This window comes from Chelonia mydas, chromosome 15 (assembly GCF_015237465.2).
Source record: "Chelonia mydas isolate rCheMyd1 chromosome 15, rCheMyd1.pri.v2, whole genome shotgun sequence".
NCBI lineage: Eukaryota > Metazoa > Chordata > Testudines > Cheloniidae > Chelonia > Chelonia mydas.
In genome coordinates this window covers 32,344,682-32,359,322 of record NC_057856.1, presented here as the reverse complement: position 1 = coordinate 32,359,322, position 14,641 = coordinate 32,344,682, and the positions used below count along the sequence as shown (strand labels likewise).

Here is a 14,641-nt window from a genome sequence, read left to right as displayed (position 1 = left end):
ACTCTGTTTGGTTCTGTGTTTGGACCTTTTCCCTGTTGCATACTACTCCTGGATGGGGCCCGGCTGCCTAGCTGCCTGGAAGAGAGCCTTTCTTTCCTTTTGAAGAATACAAGTATAGCCGTGTGAATGAGTCAGTAGCTTTGTGTTTTGAAGTGACAGAGTGTTTCTGGATCCTTCATGCTCGAGTGACTGGCACAGATGGTGAGACAGGCTCCCACCAGGCTAGCTTAGTGATAGGGGCTGCGGAGGAGGAGATTGGAGACTCCAATTTTCTGCTCTGTTATGCCACTTCCTCAGCTTTGTCTTGGGTAACCATTTGTAAACATTTGCTCATTGCTTGTTTTTTCCCTGTGGTGGTGGTAAAGAGACCGACTGGAACATCTGAAGCTGCATTGGCTTCATCTCCCATCTGCCTACAAGCCTTAATTTTGGCTGTTAAGGAAAGCAAAGAGATGTAATTGTTCTGGTATGTGAGTGTTTCCCCTTCCTGATCTTAGTTAATCTTGCTGTGGGGCCTGCTAATTGCATTGAGTGTGTGGCTTTTCTAGAACCTGCAGAGCAAGAAGTTGCAGGATGTTCCCTGTCAATGCAACTTGTTAGTGTCCCTGGTGCCTTTAATCCCAGAGCTCTGCCTTGGAATCATCATCTGTCGGGGGAGAAGAGCTGCACCTGTGCCTCTGAAGGGGTATGCCAGATTCCCTTGTCCTCAGGAGCAGCCTCTGTTTCCAGGTGGTGATCTGTGAATGTCTGCTGCCCAGGGCCCCTTTTTGCAGGCAGCAGCCCTTCTCTGAGAACAGCGTGCTCTCCCCAGAGCGTTCCCAGGTTCTGCTGGCCCACAGAAGAGCCTTGCTCTAGGAATCCAGTCCCAGGAACTCTTCTCTGCCTCCCTTCCTGTGCAGGGCAGAGTGCTTGGGACAGGCTCCTCATCAACAACTCTGCCATCAAGGAGTTACTTCCCTTCTAGAAACACAGCATCACATCTCACGTTGCTGCCTGTTGAGGGGATTCAGGATGCTAATGTCTTATTTTCAAACTGGACACAGGCTCTCTGCGCCAGGGCAGTGCAGCTTCTAGTTACAAATGACCCCATTGGAACTGGGTGGGTGAGGAGCAGATTATTCTGCAGGCCCCATAGCTTTGGTCAGTTCAGCGGCCACTATCACAGGCACTGACCAGTAGGGTCTGAGAGAGCCCAGCTATCTCCTAGTCTGCAAATAGTCAGATCCTGGTGGGGGTGGATCATGGACTCTTAATGGCAACCAGTATAAATTATTTCCTCCCATTCCTTCCAAGGAATCTGCATCTCTGGGGGTGCGTGAGCTCCAGATTGGGGAGCCAAAGGGCTGTGGCCTGCTGACTGTGCACCAGGCTCTCCTTAAAGGGTTTATGAGTAAGGCTTTGAGTCTGTCACGGAAGTCACGGATTCCATGACCTCTGTGACTTCGGCAGCAGTTTGGGTGTGTGGGAGGGGACTCAGGGCTAGGGGCAGGGGGTTGGGGAGTGCTGGGGGGCACTTACCTCAGGGTGGGGGGCTCCCTGGCTCCCACTGGCGTGGCCCTGCAGCTCCTAGGTGAAAGCGGGGCCAGGGGGCTGCATGCGCTGCCTGCACCCCCAAGCCCCACCCCCACAGCTCCCGTTGGCTGCGGTTCCCGGCCAATGGGAGCTGCACAGCCGGGGCTTATGGCGGGAGCAGTGTGCAGAGCCTCTGGACCCCTCTGCCGCCTAGGAGCTGCAGGGATGCGTGGAGCTGGGTAGGGAGCCCCCGCCAACCCTCCCCTCCAGCACCAGTGGAGGTCCCGGCCCGAGTGCCGCTGCCTGCCCCCCACCAGCACCAGCAGGGTCCTTGGCCACCTCCCCCAGCACCTGCAGCACCCCCGGACCACCACTCCTCCCGAGCACCCGGGGGCCCCCGCCCAAGTTTTAGTTAGGGGTATATAGTAAAAGTCATGGACAGATCATGGGCCATGAATTTTTGTTTACTGCCCATGACCTGTCCATGACTTTTACTAAAAATACCCATGACTAAAACGTAGCCTTACTTATGAGAGCTCATTCTTGAAGGTGAATGATTCCCCCCACCACCACCACCACCAGCTTTGCAAACAAACTAGATCTTTGCGTGGTACTGTTTTGGAGTGAAGGCAGAGCGAGGTCAGAGAAATGAGGAGAAACAGACAGCAGGGAGGAGAACTGTGTAGCATGAATCTGATTCAGATCACAAGCCTGTGGGGCTTTTGAGAAGCCAGAGGAAGCTCAGCCTGAATAAGAACCTTGTGGTCACCGTGCAGCAGTGACTTGGTCAGAGGAGACACAATGCTAGTCTATGCCCCACTGCAATGGTCCAGAAACCTGGCTGCTGCTCCAAGCAGTCTTCATTGAGAAAGTGTGAGCTTTTGGTAACAGAAGAGCTGCTCTGTCTGAGAACTGTAAACTGAGGCAAGAGTTTTCACACATGGGTGCCTGTAGCAAGGGGGCATGGCCTCCCTCCGACACCGATAGGGAGGCATGGCCACAACCTCCTGCAGTGCCTCTAGTTGGACTTTTCCAAACCCCTGAAACTGAAATCAGTGTCCGGCTGGTGCTCAGCACTCCTTTCAGTCTGGCCACTCTGGATTAGGAACTTGTCCTTAGTTACCCAGCTTTGCAAGTCTATTCTGAATCTTCAGTTTTTCATCTCAGTGCTACAAGGGCGGATGAGACATTAGCTCACAGGCCTGACCTGCTGGAGTCCCGCGCAGTTTCTCAGACGTTGGTTCTGAAGCTGGGATGTTTTAGTCAGGAAACAGGAGCTGATCTGGGCTCTGGGGAGATGGAAGTTAAAGGAAGTGATGACTGCACATCCCATGGGGCCCCAAATGGTCCAGCATTCCCTGCACACGCACACATGCACGTGCTCTCTCTCTCTTTCCAGGGTTGTTATTGAGGGGCGCTCATGGATGCATCAGATCAGGAAAGGAGTTGGGTGGGAGGACCTGAGAGGGGACAGTGCATGAATTATTTTTAAATTCCTTGATTCCTTTTATCTCACTGATGTAACTTCAAACATGTCAGACTCAGGAGAAATTCGCAGAACAACCAGCTCTCTCCTAATCTCATGTTGTTTATATTTGTCAGCCTTTCGTGTACAGATAAACTCTCTGTGATGTCTCACTCCATTCACAGAGGGAAATTTCAGCTTCCTTCATCAGCAGAGTGGGTGCTGAAGGCTGGGGAGCTGAGCAGTTTATATGGTCCACACAGTGGTATATGAAATAGGAACATTGCAAAGGGGAGAGAGCAATTGATTGCAGCTGTCCAGTTCTGGGTGCTCTTCAAAGGCCTAATGGGCATCTCCTGCCATCTGTATGATTTGAGTGAGTTTCTTCCTGATGATGGCTTTGCTCCAGTAGCCCAGTAGTCAGGTGACAGGGGCCTCTTGGTCATACTGCTGCCGCACACCTTTCATTCCTGCACAGCTCACTACAACCCCACACCTATTTCTTTGCAGTGACAAACCCCCATCATTTTGAACCTGATCTCTCCATCTGAAATGTGTCAGTAAAACATCATTTCCCGCAGTATGTGGAGGGACCAGTAGCTGGCTTGACTCAAGGGGAGGGTAAGTTGCGGGAGAGCAGCTTGCAGTGGCTTTCTGACCAGCCATCATTTTTCTACAGCAGCGTTGGCCTCCCACGCACTTAGTTCAGAGCCTGTGGTGCCTGGAACACTCTCTTGGAGCTCCTCTATGCATGAATGGTTTCAGAGTAACAGCCGTGTTAGTCTGTATTCGCAAAAAGAAAAGGAGTACTTGTGCTCAAATAAATTGGTTAGTCTCTAAGGTGCCACAAGTACTCCTTTTCTCTATGCATGAAGCGTTTCTCGAAGCTTGGACCTTTCATGGAGCTCTTCTCTCCGCTCTGGTATTTATGTGCTAAAGCCCAAAGTTATGCTTCTGCTTTGTTGTTAGGCTGTAATGCTTTGGGGTCAATCCAGACCACTTAAGGCATTGTCACCATCTGCCCTGAAACTCTGGGTACCATAAATACTATGCCTCTGTTGCTCACAGCCCTGACACCAACAGCCAACATACAAGCATGCAGGTCACTCATCCACTGCCCGGTTACTTTTCATACAGTGACCCTAACACCCTCCCAGTCCCGAATGTCCCCAAAAACATCTGCTCTGTGACAATCTGCTGGGGTACCCAGATTTGTGAGTTACTGTGTTACTGCACTCAGCCTCAGCAAATCAGAGTTTTGCTACCGCCGAGCTGTGTGACAACTCCCTGACACACCAGCTTGTCTGCCTTGTGAGCAAAATCTTCAGGATTCTGCCAGTCCAAACCTTGCCTTAGAGGTAACAAACAGTTTCTGCATTCCCCAGAGATGTCTCCCTCAGTGCCCAACCCTCTCCTGGAATGCTGACAGATATTATTAAGTTCCTTGTTCCTTTCAAGAGACAATACACTGCAGCTCATTAATTTAACTTGACAAACGCTTGTATTTCAGTCATAGCACTGATTTGGTTTATAGTAAAAATAAAACAAGTTCATTTAACAAAAAGACATAGAATTAAGTGATACCAAGTATAAGGAATAAAGATATAAAGGGTTACAAGCAAACAAAAGTAAAACTACACTTCTAAGACTAAAACTTAATTTCAGCAAGTTATAGTCTTTATCTAAGCAGGTTTCTCATCTAAGCTCAGTTCCCAGAGACTTCAACCCCCTTGGTTGAAGGATCAAATGTTCTGTGACTGCAAGAGCTCTGGCCCCTAATCCCCCCAAGTGATGATACTAAAATGGTTTCTGTTTCTGTGTATAATTCCCAAAGTTCATTGACCCTGTTACAAGAGGCAGGAAGGTTTCCTGTTGTTCTTCCCTTCCTGTGGGCTTCCCATCCTCCTGCTGATTCATATGTAAATGGGGCTTCCATTGTTTTGATTCCATAATATTCAATTGACGTTGGAGACAGATAGATAGCTGCCATCCCTTCTGTCTGGGAGAAATCCTGTTTCTCCCTGTGTTTGGTCACAGACTCTAAAGCATAATATCAGTGAGTATCCATAATGCCTCATATAGTGTTAATAGACATTTCATAATGATACCTGTCACCAGGGTGTCACCGGTTTTCATAAAAGACCTTACTCAATATACTTCTATAATATGATAATATTGTATGCAATCAGTTGATTCGGTTGCTTACCATTTGAGGTTCAGACCCCCTGCCTTCATAGCCCAGTAAATCTTTGAAATGTGTTCTTTGAAGTGTATGCCCAGAGAAAGTTTTTCTCCTACTGGGGTGTGGACAGCATGCTGTCTTCTCCCTTGTTTATTAGCTTGATAGCTTTGGTACCTTATATGTAAATGTACCTTCATTGTCTCTGCCTGATGACCAGGCTGGTCAGAAAAGCAAATATACATTCCTCTGTCTAAGGCAGACTGTGCGTACTCATTGCTTGCTAATCTCATTTTAAGAACATAATCGTAGCACTTATTAAGAACCTTTTGTTACACCAAACAGTGATTTTCGGGATCAGCGTTTGTATATGATTCCTTACATGACACCTTTGACCTACAGATTATGAAAACAGTGTGTTAGGTATAGTGAGTTGCTGACACAGAGTACTGAGCCACCAATGGGCCGCTGTCACCAAGGTGTTTATGGACTAGTTCTCTTGTTGTTGTGGTAGCACCCAAAGAGGTCAGCGTTGGGCCTCCTTGTGCTGGGCACTGTACAGAGAGAGGTAGTGAGAGAGTCCCTGCTCCAGATTGCTCACAAACTAAAAATACGTCTAGCAACCCTGGGCAGGGGGAGCAGGACACGACATCCATGCGGAGTGATCCAGATGGCAGCAGGCCAGGACCATGGCTGTATCCACTTGTTAGAAGAACTTAATTTTAGGACATACTTGAGGTTGGAGTGTGGGAGAGCAGGAGTTTATTTATGAGGGGAACGGGGGGGGTAAAGGGAGGAGGCAGACAAGTACGTTGGGTATGAGGAGTGAGATTGGGCAACTGAAGAGCTGCAGTGGTAGGAAAGGGGTGTGAGGAAGAGGACCAAATCACCAATGGCAACACAGCAAATGAGCATAAAATGGCACAGTTTGGCCTCCTGTTCAGAACCAAAAAACAAGATCTGTTACTGAACTCTGCTGAGGCTGCAAGATCTCCGTTGCTGAAGTGTGTCCCTCTTCCTTGGTCCATGCACACATTTGGTAGGGTGTGCACATCTGAGGCCCCCACCTTCTTTCCAAAGATCTGTGGTGCTGGGTCATGGAGTCCAGTTTCTTGTGAATGTTTTCATCTGTGTAATGTAAATGAAGCTGGAATTCTTATGTAATTCCCAGTTCGTCTGAGTGGGATCACATTCTACACCACGCCTCCCTCTGCCTGTCTGCTCTTCCTTTTACCTTCCTGAAAACTCCAGTCCGAGCCCTCTGGTGCTGCTAAACTGCTGGCCTTTGAAAACCCCAGAGAGACAGTGATGGGATGTGGCACCTATCCCCTTTCTGATGGCTCTTGCTCTGCTCCCGGAAATGTTGGTGCTGGGTTGTATTATTTCCAAGCCTGATGCCCTTAGGATTAATGAGGCATTTGTGCTGTGTGAAGAAGCGATTTACGAATGTGCTTTTGCATCCAACAAGTCTCACTGGTGAAATCATTAACACCCTGCAGAAGCCACTCCAGTCTGGGCAATGACTGGTGGTTGCTCTTTCTGAGCAGGGTTTACGTTTGATAACTTAATGCTGTTGGTATAGTGCCTGATAATGAATGGGCTTGGGTGTCATGGGACACCGCAGTCGGGTAAGTTGCTGGTGTACTGTGCATAGGCGGCAATCTGAGAGCATGTGCTGTTGCTTGGGAAGGGCGGTGTGGGCTGTTTGGGTACAAGTGGGTCCAGGCTGTCGGTGGGTGAGTATTCAGGGTTTTGTAATGTTTGTGTGGGTAGGTGTATCCAATTGTCTTGCAGTTTTGGGGTGTCTTGGACATGTGGCGTGAATACGTAAGTGTGCGTGTGTAGGCAGAAAACTGCCAAAAGAGTCACATCTGTCTCCTGAACGCTCTAGTGAGCGTTCCTAGGAAATTCTGCACTGAGTCGTTGTGTGTGAATGTCTCTGGCTATTACTCTCCCAGAACAGCCAGGACTACTCAGAGTTGCCAAGGGAGCCTGCAGCTGACCTTAATCCCACAGAAAGGAGAGCTTGTTGCTTTTTGCAGCTTTGGGGCAGATGTGGGACGGCTGCAATTCCCTTGTGATTGGTTCTGTTTCTTCCTTCTCCTCTCTTGATGGCCATGATGTTGTGTGTAAATCCAGGCACAGGAGGGATTTTGCCCAGATGGATAAGTGTGAATTTGTGTTGACCTGGAGAAGGTGTCCATGGGAATGTTACCTCCCCGTAGAATGAGCTTGTTTCCCCTTGAGTCTGCAGTGTTCAGAGCCACTTGTTACTCATGACTGTGTCCCCCAGGAAGCTGGGAGTGTTTTCATGGCCTCTTCCAGTGACACTGAGTTTTGTCCTGGGTTTTGAAAATCCCTGCACTCGGGGCCCCTCTGGGAGCTGGTGGGGGGCTATGCCAGTGGCAATGTCCACAGGCTGGCTGAAGACGTGCACCCCAAGGAGCTCCCCCACCAGACCTGTCGCATGTTGAGAGTGTGCCCTCAAGTGAGCGCCCCTCCCCCCCATGCAAGTCCTTGACCAAGGGTTTCCTCCCCTGCATATCCCAGCAAGTCTTCAGGATGTCATCATTTCTTGGCTGAGGGCATTGGAGGAATGAACATCTTTCCCTCTCTCCTTCATGAGGCCAACACCCAAACACCTTCTCCACCTGACCCAGGACAGAGGTTCTGTTTTTTATTTCAAAATCTAGTTACCCTAACTCATAACCCCCACTGAAAGCATCTCAAATAATGTGTCTCAGTGCATTAGTACAACCTCCGCCCCACCCATACCCTTTGCACACACAGCTCCCATTGCCTTCCGTGTTGCTATTATATGAAGGATTTCCCCATCTGATGGTTGCTACCTTGGAGGAGATGGGTGGGGTTCTCTGTGACTATACTGCCTATGATGGGAGTGGTTACATGTCTTGCACCTCAGAGGACTCTGTCCATGCAGTAGGAACAGGTTAGGAAATGTTTACTGGTCCCTTTATTTTGGAAACCAAATCTTTCTCAGTTGTGGTTTTCAGTGAGCCATGTGTTTTTAGCTTTTCCATACATGGGGCCTGCTGCATTATGTCACTTTGGGATGGGCTTGGTTCTCACACTGATGTCATGGAAGCTCTGCTGAGCCAAGGCACATGGAAAAGCTGGCTGAAAGGAAAAAAAGTGATTAACAAACTGAAAAGTGTCTGCCTGTCTTTACTGCCAGCAGAGGCTCTATTTATTCCCAACCTGGCCACCCCTTATTCTTCCCGTGCAGATCTCCCAATTCATTTTTCTCTCTATAGCTCCTAAGGACAATGTGGTATCTTTACAATGATTGTTCTTTCACAATATTAACTCTTAATTAATGTGGTGTCCTGGTCAAATTCCACCTTGGTAGTTACACTGTCTCCAGTACCTAACTGTCCCTTTCTGATACATGATTCTTCTTTCCTACCTGTGATATCCTGCTGTGTGCAGTTCAGTAGCTGCCTTCTTACACCCCAGAGGTAGCTACATTTCAGTGGTAGGTTTATGTCTTCATTGCTTGCCTCTCAGTGGGGTTATGAAGGTGTTAGCTGGTGTTTGTAAAAGCTTCCCAGCTCCCAGATGGAGGAGGGCAAGATAGTGTCTTTAAAAGTATATGAGGCTCAGATCTAAATCTGTTTTATAAAGTCTCAAGTTATCATGAATCCCAAGATGACTTCCCACCTCAATGCTTTGGCTGTGAGAATGGAGACTCTGAGGCTTGGGGGTGTAATGAGGGAGAGCTCTAGAGCCTTGGTTTCAGATCCCACTTAGGGCACATGTGAAGCAGGTGAGACCCACCCTAGTGTCATGTGATGTTTGTCCGGTCTGCTGTCCCAAGACTGGCATAGCAGGAAACTACAGGTTAGGATTGAAGGGCAGGAGCCCCAGGAAGGAATAATAGGCAGTGCTAGAGGGAAGAGCTGAGGTGCAGTGGTACAGTTGTGGGTCCCAGGAATGGAATAGTAAGGGGTATGATAGGTCAGGATTGGGGGGCATTGGCACAGTTATGGGGGGAGCTTGCATGGAACTTGGCCACTCAGGCTAGTCCCATCAGTCCCTCAATTTCATAAACTTTAAATTTGTTCACACAGTGCAAAAAAAGAGAATTGTCAGCAGCAGCCCAGGCCTCGTTATTTAAATCCTATTTCACTCTGCCCATGTCTTGTAAATTGCCTTATCCTGAAGCCTCATGTTGGTAGGAAAATCAGTAGAATTTATAGAACAACTTGCTTTGATAGAAATACGGTTAATCTGGCCAGAGTACATATTGGGACTTGTGGTTTTCAATCCAATATGAATTTTAAAAATGAATCTGTTAAGCTCCAAATTGCCTCAGGAAAGCAAATTTCAGCTATCACATTCCAGCCCTGCTTGTAAAGCCATCTGTCTTCACATTTGTGTTTGTAAGTACAAAACAAGAGCTGGATCAAACACGCTGCCTAATTGTAGCTCCCAGTGTCTACTGGACCTGTGAAAGCCCATCTCTCTCTCATCCTCTCACTGCATCCTTTCTTCTTCCACCCTCAAGATGCCTGTTGTCATATGTTCTGGAGTCAGCAGATTACTTCTCTTTGGGGTGAGGTGCTGACAGTTGCCACCTATTTGCATTTGTCGTCCTGGCCCAGATATCATGTTATGCAGTGCCCTCTTCAGCAGCAGGTTTTGGGGCCACAGGCCTGTTCGTGAATGTCTGCAAAGGGCCCAGAGCTCCTTAGAAGAAAGCGCAGAATCTCATTAGTCCCATTAATGCAGAGTGCACCAGTCATTGGAAGGAGACTCAAACCTGAGGCTTCTTACTTATCCTGCAGGCATAGGACAGACCCATGGAGATTGAGCGTATGGCCTTCCACTGCCTCTCAGGTGTGATTGTCAGTCACATCTCCACACTTGCTCCTGGGGATGGCTGTGCTATGTAGGGCACGCTTCATTGGCACTTCAAAGTTCTTATATTCAGATTTATTGTTAAATCGTTTCTGTGTAATTCTCAAAATGTTTGGGGCATCAGTTGAAAAGCTGATAGCCTTTTGTAGGAACAAACCAGCACTGGCCCCTGGTTTGGGGGAATGGACTGTACAGGACTTGCCAGGGTTAACGCCTGTGTCTGTCTGAACCTCCCAATCCACATCTGAAAACTTAGCAACATCCCCTTGGGTGAGCGTTTTAGGAACTCAGGGACAAGATGCTGGGGTATAGATGTAGGAAGGCCCATCAGAGCTGGTGCAGGGAATGTGGTCCCCCTCCCCACCGAGACCCCCGCTGTCTCTGTCCTAAATGCTCAACTGAACTGGCATTTCACAGTGATTTGTGTTTTAAATCGGAGCTAATTCCAGGCAGCCTCTCTGGGTTTAGTGCCCTGGAACTGTCTCATGCAGAGCCAGAGCTGCAACTGGCAGGTAGGTTTCTGCTCCGTAGGATAATGGCTAGTGTGACAGCCTGAGGAAGCTCTCTGTGCTTTTGGGGTTCTCTGCTGCTTCCAAGCTGTCCCTGCTGGCCAGACTCCCTCCCCGTAGCATGGCCTCACTGCTTCTCTGGTGCTTCATCCATCACTGTGATTGCTTTATTGAGCCACCTCAGTTATTTCTGCTGCTTCTCTGGAGCACAATAAATCCAGCCCTGGGCACTGAGCACCCAGGCAGCTCAGAGGGTTTCTGGGAAGGCTGCTTTACCAGGCCCAACATCTGATGACTTTGAGCCTGGAACTCACCTAGGACAGTGTTGAGATATTCAGGGTACTTGAGCCACCACTCAAGCTCCAGCAGAAAGCCTGTTTTCTCCCCTGCTCTAGTCACACGCATCCTTTGGAGAGAGTGGAGACCGCCTTCTGGGGGATGAGGCATCCAGCGGTGAGGACCTCATGACAGTGCTTTTGCCTTCTAGTTTTCCTTCTAGTTTTGTTTAAAGGGTTAGGAATGGAGGCATCCAGGGCTCTGGTTTATTGATTTCCCAGCACCTTCATGTGCTGTCCATTTTCTAGAGGATCCTGTAGCTCCCTGAGCTCTTAGTGGAGGGTTTGCCAGCCGGTCTTTGCCCCGGAGCACAGAATTCTTTGCACGTGCCCAGGATTCGAGTCCTGCCATCTCCTCTCCACTTTTTGGCTGCAAAAATCCTTTGTCCTTCTGCGCTAGTTGTTGCAGGCTCCAGATTGTAGCCTGTGTGATGCTGTTTGCTGAGTAGACGCATGATTTGCAGTCACAGACAAACCTTTGCCGGGGTCCAGGGCATGCTGCCTCTGGGCCTCCTCACCCCCACCTGGGCCCTCTGCCCCTTACCCCTGCCCCCTCAGTCCTGATCCCAGCTGCTGGCTCTGTCCCGTAGCACCCTGCTGTCCCACAATCTGCTGCAATGTCCCCAGCCACTCACTGTTCGTGGGCACCGTGATGGTCTCATTCTGGCTGAAGTCTCTGCGACCAGGCTGGGAGTCCTGGGGGCTGCTCCCAACTCTGCCATGGACTTGCTAGATCCCTTTGGACAGGTCCCTTTTAGAGGTACTGAGCGCCCAGCTGCCAGTGACTCCCATCTCTGCTGATCAGGCCTTTCTCTGTGTCATAGAGTGAGGCCTGAGTGAGGTGCCTCTCCACTGTGGCTCCATGCACTGGTCTGGTAGGATCCTAGCACTGAAACACCCTTAAAATGCTTGAATACTGGGACTAGAAGGGGAAAGAGCATCTGTAGCTAAAGAACCCCATGAAATGCGCCTGAAAAATGTGGGTTTTTCCCATACTATGGGGCTGCAGGGCTGGGCCTGGTGCTGTGGGGAAGGGTTGCTGGGTGAGGCTTGGGGCTATTCCCAGTATCAGGCGGAAGGGATGGGGTTGTGGGGCTGGGGGCCGTGCCCAGTCCTGTGGGGGAGGGTCAGTGTGTGGGGCTGGGGCCCGTGCCCAGTGCTGTGGGGGAGGGTTGCAGTGTGAGGCTGAGGGTGGTGCTGTGGGGCTGGGAGCAGTGCTGTGGGGAAGGATGCTTTGTGGGGCTGGGGGTGGTGCTGTGGGGGTTGGGGGTGGTGTGTGAGCCTGAGGGCAGTGTGTTGGGGGCAGTGCTGTGGGGGAGGGTTGGTGTGTGGGACTGGGGGCAGTGCTGTGGGGGAGGGTTGGTGTGTGGGACTGGGGGCGGTGCTGTGGGGGAGGGTTGGTGTGTGGGACTGGGGGCGGTGCTGTGGGGGAGGGGCGGTGTGTGGGGCTGGGGGCGGTGCTGTGGGGGAGGGGCGGTGTGTGGGGCTGGGGGCGGTGCTGTGGGGGAGGGGCGGTGCTGTGAGGAATGGTCAGTGTGTCGGTGGGGGGTGGCGCTGGGGGGGAGGATCGGTGCGTTGGTGGGGGGTGGCGCTGTGGGGGAGGATCGGTGTGTGGAGCTGAGGGCGGCGCTGTGGGAGAGTGGCAGTGGTGTGTGGGAAAGGGTTGTCGTGTGAGGCTGTGGGGAAGGGTTGCTGGGGGTGGCGCTGTGCGGAAGGGTCCGTGTGAGAAGCTGAGGGCAGTGCTGTGCGGGAAGGGCGGTGCTGTGGGGCTGGGGGAGAGTGCCGGTGTGGGGGCCAGAGGCAGCACTGTGCAGCAGGGGGTGGTGTTATGGGGCTGGAGGTGGTGTGTGGGAAAGGTTGTCATGTGAGGCTGTGGGGGAGGGGCGGTGTGGGGGGCAGAGACTGCGCTGTGAGGGAGGGTCAGTGTCTGGTGCTGGGGGAGGCACTGTGGAGTTTTAGCTATTTAGTTTCTGTTTCTGTTATTTCTCAGGGATCATTCACCAGATGAAAGGCGACTATGACTCTGCCCTGAAACTCCACAAGACTCACCTCTCCATCGCCCAGGAGCTGAATGACTATGGTGCGCAGGGCAGGGCCTACGGCAACATGGGCAATGCGTACAATGCCCTGGGCATGTATGACCACGCTGTGAAATATCACCGGCAGGAGCTGCAGATTTCTATGGAAGTGAATGATCGGGCCTCGCAGGCATCCACCCATGGGAACTTAGCAGTGGCATATCAGGCCTTAGGCGCCCACGACCGAGCCCTGCAGCACTACCAAAACCACCTCAACATCGCCCGGGAGCTGCGGGACATACAGAGCGAGGCCCGGGCCCTCAGCAACCTGGGCAACTTCCATTGCTCGCGAGGAGAGTACGCACAGGCAGCCCCTTACTATGAGCAATACCTGCGCCTGTCCCCTGAGCTGCAGGACATGGAGGGGGAGGGGAAAGTTTGCCACAACCTTGGCTATGCCCATTACTGCCTTGGGAACTATGAGGAGGCTGTAAAGTACTACGAGCAGGATCTCGCCTTAGCAAAGGATCTACACGACAAGCTGAGCCAAGCCAAGGCCTACTGCAACTTGGGCCTGGCGTTCAAGGCCTTAATGGACTTCAGCAAAGCCGAGGAGTGCCAGAAGTATCTGCTGTCTCTGGCCCAGTCTCTGAACAATTCCCAAGCCAAATTCCGGGCTCTTGGGAATCTGGGAGATATTTTTGTATGTAAAAAAGATGTAAATGGTGCAATAAAATTCTATGAGCAGCAGCTGAGCTTAGCCCATCATGTCAAAGACAGGAGATTGGAGGCCAGTGCCTATGCAGCCTTGGGTTCTGCATACAAGATGATACAGAAATATGACAAGGCCTTGGGGTACCATACACAGCAACTGGAGGTTTACCAGGAACTAGGGGATATGCCGGGTGAATGCAGAGCTCATGGCCACCTTGCTGCAGTGTACATGTCCCTTGGGAAGTATACCATGGCATTCAAGTGTTATGAAGAACAGCTGGAACTTGGACAGAAGCTGAAGGACCCCAGTATAGAGGCCCAAGTCTATGGTAACATGGGCATCACCAAGATGAACATGAATGTCATGGAGGAAGCTATTGGCTACTTTGAGCAGCAACTGGCCATGCTACAGCAGCTGAGTGGAAACGAAGCTGTGCTGGACAGAGGCCGGGCATACGGAAACCTGGGGGATTGTTATGAGGCTCTAGGAGATTATGAAGAAGCCATAAAGTATTATGAACAGTACTTATCTGTAGCTCAGAGTTTAAATCGCATGCAAGACCAGGCGAAGGCCTATCGGGGCCTGGGAAATGGACACAGGTAACAAATGCCAAAGGCTGGAGTATTGCATGGCCTTTGGTATTGAGAACTGTCTTGAAAGTGAATGAGTGAAAATACCTGAATGATCATAGAATCATAGATTAATAATAGAATATCAGGGTTGGAAGGGACCTCAGGAGATCATCTAGTCCAACCCCCTGCTCAAAGCAGGACCAATGCCCAATTTTTGCCCCAGATCCCTAAATGGCCCCCTCAAGGATTGAACTCACAAACCCTGGGTTTAGCAGACCAATGCTCAAACCACTGAGCTATCCCACCCCCCCGTTGATTATACCATCGCTACTCATGTGATTCAGTGGTGAGCAGTGTCACAGCGAGTATATGGGTGCATATGCTCCCAACAGGGAACCAACCTGAGAACACACAACCAAGACAATATGCTGGATTTCTCTCACACTGTGCAGTCA

The 14,641-nt window shown here is 50.6% G+C and overlaps 1 protein-coding gene across 3 annotated transcripts in view; it reads left to right on the top strand.

The window, feature by feature from the left end:
- The window catches only part of TTC28 (tetratricopeptide repeat domain 28), a 496,060-nt gene that overhangs the window by 399,568 nt on the left and 81,851 nt on the right, over positions 1 to 14,641 (top strand). For all 3 annotated transcript variants that reach the window (XM_043529451.1, XM_037878986.2, XM_037878987.2), the window contains one exon: positions 12,872 to 14,213. In XM_043529451.1, the coding sequence (XP_043385386.1) occupies positions 12,872 to 14,213 (1,342 nt within the window). The remainder of the gene's footprint in view (positions 1 to 12,871; positions 14,214 to 14,641) is intronic.